This window comes from Pezoporus occidentalis, unplaced genomic scaffold (assembly GCF_034315485.1).
Source record: "Pezoporus occidentalis ecotype Australia unplaced genomic scaffold, CSIRO_AGI_Poc_V1 ctg21, whole genome shotgun sequence".
NCBI classification, from domain to species: domain Eukaryota; kingdom Metazoa; phylum Chordata; class Aves; order Psittaciformes; family Psittacidae; genus Pezoporus; species Pezoporus occidentalis.
In genome coordinates, this window is record NW_026913964.1 from 5,281,374 (window position 1) to 5,293,735 (window position 12,362).

At 45.5% G+C, this 12,362-nt stretch overlaps 1 protein-coding gene across 2 annotated transcripts; it reads right to left on the minus strand.

Moving 5' to 3' along the window:
- Window positions 1–722: 722 nt before the first annotated feature.
- On the minus strand, window positions 723–11,493 carry GREM1 (gremlin 1, DAN family BMP antagonist). Of its 2 annotated transcripts, XM_062619327.1 has the most exons (3): window positions 11,125–11,493; window positions 9,201–9,282; window positions 723–4,526 (listed from the first exon to the last, which is right to left on the minus strand). In XM_062619327.1, exon 3 carries the CDS (start codon window positions 4,523–4,525, stop codon window positions 3,971–3,973), a length of 555 nt encoding a protein of 184 aa, XP_062475311.1. In that variant the 5' UTR covers window position 4,526; window positions 9,201–9,282; window positions 11,125–11,493; the 3' UTR covers window positions 723–3,970. The 2 variants fall into 2 exon arrangements, with proteins under 2 accessions (XP_062475311.1, XP_062475310.1); XM_062619326.1 differs by lacking the exon at window positions 9,201–9,282 and having other exon boundaries at window positions 11,125–11,492.
- Between the last annotated feature and the right edge of the window lie 869 nt (window positions 11,494–12,362).

The following is a 12,362-nucleotide window of genomic DNA, read 5'->3' on the forward strand; positions in this document are numbered from 1 at the left end:
CAAAAGGGTAGACAATGCCCCTACTACTGCAGATGGCAAGACTGCAATGAGATCTGCAGTGACCAACCAGGTCCCTAACACATCTGACAATATGGCAGGTTGGAAAGGTAAAACTTATACCACTGCTGCCTATCTCCCACCGCTGGGGAGGAAAGTTCGAAGAAACCTGCTTTCTGTGGCTGCGGTCTTTCCTCAGCCCTGACCTTGCTTAAGTGCTGCCAGCAGGGACAAATCTTCCTGTTCTTTTTTGTAACTATTTTAACCTCTGTCCCCGTTTACAGCTGTATTGTTTAATGTGCTGTATTTGTATGGTGTTCCTTACTCTTTTTTCTAAAAGTGAGAGTAAACCGCTAGCTAGACGTAAAACTGAGCTAAGGTGTAAGGCAGGCGCGCTGACTCCAACTTTAACTCTACAACAATTTCAGGGTGATTTATATCTTGAACTGTCGCTATATGGTTTACAAGGGAAAAGTGTGAGTAAATATTGAGATTTTCCTTCTATAAATTGTGGAAGGGTGAGGGGAAGTGACAGATCTCACTGAAAAACCTTATTGAAGTAGCTGTGTTGAATGATGGTGACATAGCTTGTCTCTGTCTCATTGTCATAATGTAAGCCCTTTTATCATTAGAAGAAACCACAGAAGTCAGGGTAAAGTACAACAGATCCAGACAGAGCTGGTAACTTAAGGAGGAAATGAAAAAAAGTAATGCAACAATAGACATGGGCTGGAGAAGATATTTTATTTATTTGTAACTAGTAGTTAAAATGACGTACAAAATGCTGGGAAGAAAAAACTCCAATTCTATTCAGTTACAAAATAATTAAAACTTCATTTTAAACCAAGTTTTGCTTTGTGAGACCGAGCATGAAAATACTGCAGCCTTAGGTTATATAGTCCATTGTTTTTAGAATAAAGCAGACATTTAAATGGTTGATATTAAATATCTTGTATAATTGTCAGTTAGCAGAACTTTCTTACTCTCAGGCAATAACTAGCAATTCATAGAAGTTCTTTGTATAAAATTTATATACTGGGGGGAGGGAATCTGCCTCAAGGGGAGTCCCATCGTGATCTATGCATGAGCTGTTTTGGAACATAAAAACTAAAACTTCTAAAACTTCTACCAATTTTCCTTCAGAATGCTAGCCTAATCTTAAATAAAGGAGTAAGTAGTGTCTGAAGCTTTGCTTAGTGGCTAAGGGTTTAGGGACAAAGTGGTCACTGTAAAAGACAATGGGAGTTTTGCTGTCAACTTCACACGAAGGGAAAAATTCATTCTTAAGGTGTTCCCATTTCTTCAACAGAAACCCTAGCTAGTACAAAACTTTCAGCAATGAAACTTTCATCAACAACTGGGATTGACCCTTTCCCCTGCAAGCCAACTCAAAAAGGTAATTTAAGTATAAACAACCCCTGCCTGTTATCAGTGAAAGAGGATTTGTATCAATAATAACATTAAATAGCCATATCTTTCTGTTTAACTATTCACATTCCACACAGTGGAAATCTACCTCCAATAATTCCAGATTTTAAAACTGGATTTTAAAATCCTTAAAGAAATGTGTCAAACCTGCTGAGTGAGAATACACCAGATGAAATGCATTTTAATAATATCAATCAATGAGTTGCAATCTCTTAATCTTACAAATGCAGACCTCACAGCAGTGAATATTACAATAAACATATATTAAATTCAGAGGTGCAGGATATTGCCAATAACTGTGTGATGCACTGTGTAACAGCTGGAGCATCTAATATAATGAGGGCACTCGGGATTCACCTGTGACATGCCACTCAATGTGTATTTTTCCCTTTGAGCATATTAGTAAGAGCAGAATTTTCTTCCTTAGTGTTCAGTGGACAGAAATGGTGTCAAGATAACCACCTTGTGGTTGAGAGAGGCATCTGGTGTAGGAGGACAGTTACCCTGACAGTGGATACTGGAGAATATTGCTGCCGACTGGTGAAACTGAGTCCTGGACTATTCAAGTCCCATCATACAATTAATGTGGACCCAATTCCCATTTCACTCTCCTCCATGATGATGTCAGGATTCCTTTCAGGCCTCGTATTGACTCTGGCATAGGAATATGCCTTTCCTTCGGTATCCTATCAGACAGGACCTGCTGCCAGGGCCCTGCAGGCACAGGCACAGGTACCAACATGGACAGGAGAGTGTGCAGCACCTTGTGACCTCTTCAGCACTTGGCTGGAGAGTGCCCTTGCAAAGCCAGCATGCAGGACAGCATGAGCAGCCTGCACTCATACCATGTGGTATGAGATGTGTCCAGTAAGACACCCCCCAGGCTTCTCATCAAGTGCCCAGCAGAACAAGGGCAACATGCCTCTTGGGTTCAATGGCCCAAGGTCCACCTCACTAAAAACAGCTTCTTTTGCAGGACCTTCTGTGCTCTTGCCAAAACCTACAGCCCTCGTCAAGTTTAAGCTTCTAATCCTGAAGGAAAGAGAAGACAGGACAACCTCATAGGTGAGATTTAGCAAGCTGTTGGAAGTATTGTGTCCCCTTTTACATTTTTTTTCCCCCTAAATGAGAGGGGCAGTTAGCCCTTAATTTTCAGGAAATTCTCTTTACTTTGTCCAAATTCAGTTTAAATGCAAGTCTGTGGTAAAAGATATAAAAGAGGATTATTGCTGGCAAAGTTCTGCATCTCTTTTCCAACAAACTGCATGCCTGTGGCAAAGCTAAAATAACAATAACAATGCAATGTTTACTAGTCATGAACGCCGTGTCTTTTGTCTCTTGTGTGGTTATTGCATTTGCAGTCACATGACGCTTGTTTTAATTTTTGCTTTGCTCTTTATGTACTAAATTACTGCCATTTGTACTTGATCTTAATTAGCAAGATTTTTATGCTGTGGTTTATGTATGTTTTTTATGTATGTGTGTGAAAAAGAGGAGAGAGTTCAGTTACACACAATGGAGTATGCATACTCATTGTATGTATGTATAGATATCCATGACTAAAAGATACTGCATGTATATATATGTAGATATGAAGAATAACTGATATCAGAAATACAAGACATCAAATGGATCTAGTGGCACAAAAATGGGTTTTGATTGATTCAGAGAGCCATTAGAATTCAGAAGTGTATTTATAGCCTAGTATATAGTTTCTTTTTAATTTATGTAATATATGACTAGGTATATAAATTAAAGCAAAACATAAACAGAAGACTATCTCTTCCTCTGGATATTCCTGTTTATGTATCTTTCCTTTTTCTACTCCCTTTTGTACTCTCCCCATCTACTTACTTTGGCCTTTTGCTTTCTAACTTGCTGTAGCTCTGTTTTCCATCCTCCTATAGTGACTTTTCAACACTCCCACATCCCCCATTGTTCTCCAGACATGGCTTTTGGACTACAGATCTTTTTTTGAAGAAGCATGTTACAAACTCTTGATACAGCTGCTATTTTCAGTGATGGTTTTGTTACACTTTAAACTGCTTCTTGCCTACTTTGTATGTAAGAATAGATTTATGCTTTTAAATATATTGTCCTCTCACTTTGATGTTTCTCTTAATACAATAAAAGCAAGTAGCACGGCAAGTGAACATGAGCAAAAGCCACAGCTCCACTTTCCCAGCAAGCGGCAAAAATGTGAATATACACTAGGAAAGCTAATTCATGACTGCAGGTAAACAGATTTTTTTTAATATTTCCTACCTCTGTTAATTTCTTTTTGTTGTAGTGAACATTCATAGATTTGCTTGCACACATCCATTTTTTCACTTACACACAAACACACACATGCATGCCCTTTCTTTACATTGATATTTTTTTCTTTTTGTGTGTGTGTGTGTGGTTTTTTTTTACTTGTTTTAGGTAATTTGCTAGGTTGCTCTCAGTTTTGCCAAGCCCTGAAGGCATGCTTGTTCATGCTGCTCACTCTCACACTGGCAATGATTGCTTACAGTCAGAGTGCAATCACTACATTTGTCTCAGTTCAGTCCAAGTCAATAGATATACACCGGCATTCCTTAACTCGGGTGATTCTTTTCTTCTTTCTTGGGGGCTGAAGCTCAGGGCAATTGAGTGTAACAGTCATGGTTGTGAATTTCTTGGGCTTGCAGAAGGAACAAGATTGGAAGGAGCCTTCTTCTTTACGGACATGCCTGGGGATGTAGAAGGAATTGCACTGGCCATAGCAGAACCTGTTGATAATGGTACGACTGTTGCAGCCTTCTTCATGGATAGTTTGTTTGAGGGGTTGAGTTTTACACCAATCCCGTTTTAGGTATTTGCGCTCAGTGATGTGCAATGCCTCCTGACTAGATTCTAGCACCTCTTCTGCAGGCATCGAAGTGCCTTTTCCTCGTTCTCGATGCCTAGAACCCGACGGCTGCTGTGTCTGTATTTGCTCTGAATCATTGGGCTGATCTTTGTCAGGAGGAGGGATAGCACCTTGAGATCCACGGTTCCTCTTTCTCCCTTCTGCTGTTGGTAGCAGAAATCCCATCAGAAGAAACACAGCACCGATGGCGTACAGTGTGCGGACCATCCTATATGGAGGAAGTTGAGGGAATAAAGCACAGTTGTGGATTTCAGATATCAACAGAAGACAGACATGCAGTATATTTTCACTTCCATAAAAGAAATAGGGGGAGGGGGGTGTGGGGGTGTGTGTGCAAACACACATTTACAAAAGATAAGCATTAGCTTTTACCAGCTGGAAAGCAATTTCCAAATTACCAAGTGATAAAAGCTTTCATATACAGTCATTGAAAGTAGGAGGCTAAAGCAAGTCTAAAGAGAATTCTATTTTGTGTATCATGCACCTTTTTTCATCACTTTTCTCCGTGTATACTACTCTAGTTAAGAGTTCTCATTCTCTTCTTGTACCTCATTGACATTAGGAAGATTACTCCCAACTTAACACTGGTGGAAGAGCAGATTTTATGCTACACGAGGATTTGTATGAAATAGCTGTCTACAATACCAGAGAACTAAACACTTTGACTCAAGGGATCTAGTCTAGCTGTGTGTTCCTAAGTCAGTCTCAGAAGTTTTGTACAGCTTCTTGCACAATATACATCCAGAAGACAATGTGCATGCTATATCCACCTGTTGTCTGAATTACAGCATCCCAAGCTCAGTCACGCCGCACCTCTGAAATGGTCCAATGTGTCTGAGTGTAATGCTGCTTAAGGTAAGAAATATGCAACAAGACACGCAACTAACATTAATGAACATGTAGATATATGTTAAAAGAGATACATCTGTAATTTCAAATTACACAAATTCTCTCACATTACTCTGAATCTTTGACAGAAATTATACAGATGTAGTCACGGTGTTAAGAATTTTTCAGATCTCTGAATTTTATTCATTATATACAGCAAGATATTGAAAGGAACATATGAGGACAACAGAATTCAATATACGACACTAAACGTCATGTAGTTCATGCATTCAAGAAAACCCACTTTGAGAAGTGCAGTAAGTGGATACTATGAGGTTCTTAAAACTGCACCCCTGCTCCAAACCTAATTAATAGCACAAGAACAGCCTTTCTTTCCTCTCTTATTCCACCATTTCTGCTGCTTCCCAAAGCTCTGAGTTCTTTTGGCTGCTCAGTTAGACACCAACCAGCCAGAAGACTCATCACCTGTCACACTTTTCCCCCTTCCAGAAGTGCCATGGTTTCCATGTTGTTCTGGAAAGCTGGGGTTGTGGCAAGCAAGACAAACAGATCAGGGAAAAAAGCTCGCAAGGGACCCTCCCAGTGGGAGCTTGGAAGAAGCCACCAGAAAAGAACTACTGCTTGCAAAAAAACTGTAAAAAAGGAGACCTGCCAAGAGGCACATGCATTAAAAAGGGAAGAACTGTGAAAAATATACATACATAAAAACAAACAGACAAACAAACATACAAGCCCCAAACAACTTGGGTAGTTTGGGATGTCTTCTACCTGCTTGGAGTGCTGCAGTTATATCCCTTATTTGGCTTGTTTTATCAGTAAGGGGGAAATTAGTGATTGAACTGAAGAGTCCTGCTTGTGCTACTATCCAAGAAACATGGGAAACCAAGGGCACCATGCTGGATGGCTTTACCCGCTCTGCCCAAGACCACACAACTAGGCAGGAAAGCAGCCAAATGCCAATGCTGTAAGGGCCACCTAGAGACTCAGCAGAGGCTCAGGGTGGAGCCTATTTGCTAGAAAAGATATCTGTTATTTTCTCAATTACTAGTCTTCCCAGTCATACGGAGAAAATAAGCATTAGATTATGCTGTTCAAAAAGCATTTCTTACCAAATGGACTGGGAAAGGAATTACTGGAGTGGAAGAGTATCACAGGGAGTTTCCAATGTATTCAGGAATTTGCTTGTGGATTTAATATTTTAAGTGTTTGTCTACAGATTGTTAGAGCACCTAGAGTTAATCATATGTATGATAAATATATGCTTTTGGTTTATTCATTTATGTTTCTGTACCAGTATGCCCTATGTTTGTCAGAAACTTCAGGCTTCAAGCAAGGGGTGCAAGAATGACACTGCTGCCGACTCCAGTGGACAACTTGGAAGGGCTGCTTTTAATATCTAAATGAAACATGGAATTCTAATAGCCCTAAGGCTCTGAAATAGAACAACAACAACAAAAAAAAAAGTTGGGAATTCTAACAGAAGACTAGTGTAACACAATTTCAAGTGTCAGCTTGGACTTCACATTTGCTTTCTTTCCCTATTTCTACGCAACCTGAATGTTATTTAAACATGCTTCTTTTGAAACTTAATTTTCCTTTTTTTTTTAAAAAAAAAAAAAGTTATTGCATGCAATTGAAAATAGATTGCTAGTTTATAAGCAGTGCCAGCATGCTTCAGGTGTTTGCTTAGTGTCCCATAACTGAGTTGAAGTTCTACCAACAAACATATTCCTGGACTATTTTTATTTTTAAAACTGATGACCTCCACATTGTTTCATCTTTCTCTCTCTACCCCCTGCCATAAACATGCAATTGATGACACAATAAGGTCTAATCATGGGAAAATGAGGTGTACTTTGAGATGGGAATTTAGAGGAAATTTGATGGTATACTGTTGTAATATCTGTATTGCAGATTCATGAATGATTAATAAGCACGTGCTTAACCCTAAGGAAATGCAAGCATGTGTTTCAGTATAATCCTAAATTTCAGGAGGCAATTTTTCACTGAGTTGGTTTCCAGCCTTAAATGTGGAAGCTATATCACATGCTCATTAAAGAGACTGTGATTCAAATGGAAATTAGCAACTCAGCAAAAACGTTTGTTATGGTCCCTTCCAAAACACACATCTAAAAGTACAAATAATCCAATCATTTAGGGATAAATACAGTTTAAACATAGACCCATCAAAAAGGTTGTGTGAACTTCATGACCCCCACAGCAGCTCAAAAAGGACCTTCTTTTTATAGAGACTTACTAAACATATATTAACAACAACAACAAAAAAAGGATTATTTTTAAAAAATGGAAAATATGAAGGAGAATGAGGGGGCATGCCTCAGCAAGGAAAGCAGCCACTCTGCACCATCTCTGGTCCCAAGGCAAGCCATTTGCTTGCAAGAGAAGACGACACTTCTATTTGCTTACATTAGGAACTAGAGTGGTCCATCCATCTATGAATTAATGTTTATGAATGTTTCCTTAGCAGGCTTTTATTAGTAAAAAAAAAAAATTAAAAAAAAATAGAATGCAGAACAGTACAGGTAGCTAAATCAGTGTTACCATACCCAAAGTTCTACCAAAAAGAAATCTCTCCCTAGCATATTTTTTTTTTTTCCTTGTCACAGTCATAACTCTGCAGAAATAATAACTCTGGAGCTTGGGTAGGATCTGTGAGGAATCAGGCTGCAAAAGCTTATATCCCAGATTTCAGCAAAATTTTCAGTACCTGATACTGGCTGTTACACTGGCATAGCCAGAAATCCTTTTGAAGATCCATTTGAGAAGCCTTTGAACAAACAGATGACTATAACCAAAATTATCGATTCCCCCTTACTTTGTTCAGAGAGATCTGATAGAATTAATATTTTTTTAAAGTTACAAAATACTTCAAAAATCTATTTTCTTCATATTTCACTGCTAAAATGAGTTCTACTGTTCATCTGTAAATTCTTAGTCCTAAAGCCAAAAGAAGTTTTATTGCTGACTTCAAACAGGAGCAGAATTGGGCCCTAACATTCATATCACTTCATATGTGGTTTATCTAGAGCCTGGGATCTCATCATCTAAAACAGATTAGAAATCTGGTGGATTAACACTAGGAACTGTTTCTAGAGAAGTGTAAATGCTTTCAAGTTTATTATTTCATGCAATTAAGCCGTATTTTCTTCATTTATACGTTTTCTGCTATAAATTAAGGATCGCCATGTGTCAGTTCATAAGCAGAATTTCCCTATGAGTTCCCAGGCACAGTCAGAAAGTTATTAGTAAAAGTTTTAGTACACAGCAACTTGTTCAAAAGAACTGGATGGAATCCTGGTTCTGTTGAAATATACAGCAAAATTCTCACAGACGTCAGCAGGCCTGTAATTTCATCTGTGAACCATATTTACTAGGAAAATATTATGATGAGCCATGGGCTCATGCACTTCACAGAAAACATGAAGACTAATCTGACAAAGACCTAAAAAAAATACATATGTTTGGTGGGCTTCAAATATCAGCCAAAGAAAGAGGCAAAACACAACCATTTGACTACTGAGAAAATTGAAGTGGTTTGTGTCTCAAAGGATCGGAATAATTTTATGCCTGGCTTATTATATATGAATTACAGAAATAGTCTTATGTAATGTTTTCATAGTTTTCAAGGATCTGTATTTTTAAATACACAAAAAGGCATGGCAATGGCAGCTCCCAGAGAAACTTTTTTTTCTTTTCCCTGAGATCAAGACAGCAAAACTATCACCTCTGGTAGAATCTGAGTACATTGACATTTCGGCTAATTTCTTCTTGCAAGTCATGGAGATGCCTTTTCTTGAGAAACGTCATGAGTGGCGGCAGCAATACAAAAAAGAAAAAAAAAAAAAAAGGGAAAAAAAAAAAAAGAACTTTGAAACTCCCCTTTCCGGAGGCATTGCTCTGTAGGACGTTCTAGGGATCACACGGAAGGCGAACATCATGGTGGGCATGGCTGGTAGCAAACCCGAAATACCCTCTCCTGCTGACACCCGTGAAGCCTGACAGCTCCGCTCACCAGAGCGAAGCTCCCTCCAGACGGATTTGCTCGCGGAGCCCTGGGCCCACCAGGACTGCTCTCCTGCGCACAGCCACGCGTGCTGAAAGGAGAAAGTCTTCAGGAGAAGCTACACGTTTCTGGGTGACATCGCCGAAAGGAAAACTGAATGCTTTAGCACAGACTGAGCCCGAATCCGAAAGAGCAGCAGGAAACTACGGGCACTGGCCCCCTTTAAATTCGACATGAAAGTCTCCACGCCCGCTAGCCGATCACTCCGGAGTTCCCGCACGGTGAGGACGGGCAGGAGACGAGCGGCTGCTCTCCCTCTCCCTGGGCTGGGCTCAGAGCGGCTGCGGCGGGGGGTTCCTGGCGCTCCATCCTAACAGCTCCGTGCCTCTCACCAAAGGGATGACTAAACCCCTTCCAGCTGGCAGGCGAGCCAGACGCACGTTGGTGTCTCTTCAGAAAGGGGTCTCCCCAGCACTGGGTCTCAGTCCCGATGAGCCAAACGGGCTTCACTCGCGAGACTTTCACTGAGAGGAGCCACGAGCGGGACACCAGGTGAGAAGCCGTTGCAGACAGCCAAGACGGCTCAGGACAGCGGTTCGCCGCCGCAGCCCCGCACCGGACAGAATGGCCCCGCCCGGGACTGGACGGTGCCGCGGCACCGCCCAACCCGCCTAGGTAAGACGGGCTGTCACTGAGCGCAGCGTGGACACGCCGTCGGAGGGGAGAAGCCTTCTGCTCGGTTTGGCATCCTCATCTCAGCCGGGAGCGGCTCAGCCCGGCTCCCGGCGGTCGCGGACGCTTCTCGAGGCAGCTGGAGACACCACCCGGGTCTCCACCCGGGAGGCGGCCGCCGTCTGGGCTTACCCAGCGGAGGACGAGCTCCGTGGCGGTGACTCCCGAGCCGTCGGAGGATGGCATTAAAACGGACAGGGCGAGTGAGCAAACCGCCCTCCCGAAGGGAAAAGCCCAGCGCCAGGTCAGCCCGGGGCCGAGAAGAGCGGGTCAGCACCATGCCGGCGCACTGCGGGGAGGGCTCCGGCCGCTCTGGCCAGGCCGAGGTGAGCCTGAGGCCTGTCCGTACGGGGAGGGGGAGCGGTGGCTGACGGATGCCCAGGGCCGTCTGCGCGGCAAAACGCTTCTGGCTCCGAGTCAGGTGGGAGGGCAGGGTGGGGAGGTAGCGGTGGGAAAGGCAGAGAGGTGCCGAGGGCAGCGGCGGGGCCGCGGTCCGTCCTGCCCGACGGCGCCCCAGGACGCGCAGCGCTCGCGCGCCGCGGGTGCAGACCCTTCTTCGGTGCAGACCCTTCGCGACCCGTCGCCCGACCCCACCGGCACACACGCAGTCCCCCGGGCGGCACAGCCACCGCGGGGAGCTCCTGTAGGCCCAGGGCACGCCGTCCGGGAGGACCCGAGGTTTGCAAAGGCGGCCGGGGCAGAGCCGGGGGCTGAGAGGTCTCGTGGAGGCAGCCCGGCAGGACGGGGCGGGAGGCGCCGGTGCCGGCACATGGGGATCTGCCCCCGCCCCGCTCCGCGAAGAGGCCGGGCCGGGATTTTGCCGTGTGTCGGATGGGCGCCGAATCCAATTTGTCGGGAGTGATGCTGTAGGCGGAGATGAGAGGCAGAGCTAACAGGGCTTTTGCAATCCCTGTGCTTGTCAGGGGACAGGGATGTAACGGCGCCCTAATCCCCAGAACTGCAGCGGAAATGTTGGTGTCCGCCTCGCTGCCGCGGACGGGAGGGACGGGTATCACCCTCTGCAAAGCCGAGGGACCCAGAGTTTTGCTAGACACCGACGACCGACCCCTCTCCGAAGGCAGGGTAGATTAGAATTCTGCCTCCCACAGAGACCGGCCGAACTCCGCAGCTGCCTGCCTCGTTTGCGGCCCCGATTGCTCCCCCGCTGTGAGTGCGCGCAGCGCAGCGCGTCCCAGCTCACCTGCGCGGCGGCGGAGGCTCCGCGGCGGGGCCCGGCTCGGCGGCGGCGGATCCTCAGCGGGGTCCGGGGTTCTGTGGGGCTCTGCCCGGCGGCTCACTAGGCGGAGCGGGTGGCGTGGGAGCCCGGAGCTGCCTGGGAGTCCATAGAGAGAGAGTCTCGGATCCTGCCTACAAATTGCAGCAGCGCCGAGCTGTCTCCCATTTAAATGTCTGCCAGCTGAGATCTGCTCTCCAAGCCCCTCCAGATCATTGGACAAGCGCCTCCAAAGCCCGTGTTATCCGCCCCCTTTAACACTTCCATAAACCTCCACCAGGGAAAGCTTTCAGTCATCTAGATAAACATTCGACTGCTTTACTCTCTTAAGAGAATCGGTGCTAAAGGTCACCACCCCGAGGAATTGTTCCTGGAATGCAAAGAAAATTCACATTTTCCATCCCCATTAAAGTATGACATCCAAGAAGAGTTAAATCCCCCCCCCCCCCCCTCCAGCCCCCCACCTCTGCTGCCCTTCTGGGCGCGCTGCCGGGCCGGGGCTGAGCTGCTGGGAGCTTTCCTGCCCGAGAGCCGGCCAGGCGAGCTGTGCTGCCGTTGGGAGCCCTTCACCGGCCAGCCGGGGCCAGGAGGGAGGCAGCCAGCTCTCCGACCGTCCCTGGTACAAATTTGCATTGAGGAGCTTTGCCTTCTGCAGATATGACCGGAGTTACGTATCTTTGGCAAAATCCCCCACAAACCTGTGTGTACGTGTGTGCGCGGGGATGTGTGGAGGGTGGTGTCAAGCCGTGGCTCCCGGTCAGCAGCCGCGCTCATAGCTCTGCATCAGTGAGAGGGTTTTATTTATTTATATTATTTTTATTTATTTATTTTTGTCCCGCAAGAGGCGGGACACCTTGGGTGGCTTTTTCCCCTCCCGTCCCTGCGTATCTCCGAGGGCTCGGGCTCCTCAGGCATCCCGCGGTGGGCCGGACGGAGAGAGGGGCACGTCCCGCTTTGGGCTGAAAGCGGCTGCGGCCGGAGCCGTCCGACCGTCGAGGTGGCGGCGGGGGCAGCTCAGCGCCGCTTCGCAGCCCCTGGGGAAGGCGGCCGCTGTTCCCGGGTCAGCTTCCCCAGGGATCCCAGGGAATTAGGCAAAGACCGGCGGCGATTGAGCGTCGTTGCGTACCAAGCTCTTTGCAGCCGCGAGCGGCGGCCGCCTCTCCTCTCTGCACTGCGGTTGGCCGAAGCTTACCCGGAGTCTGCAG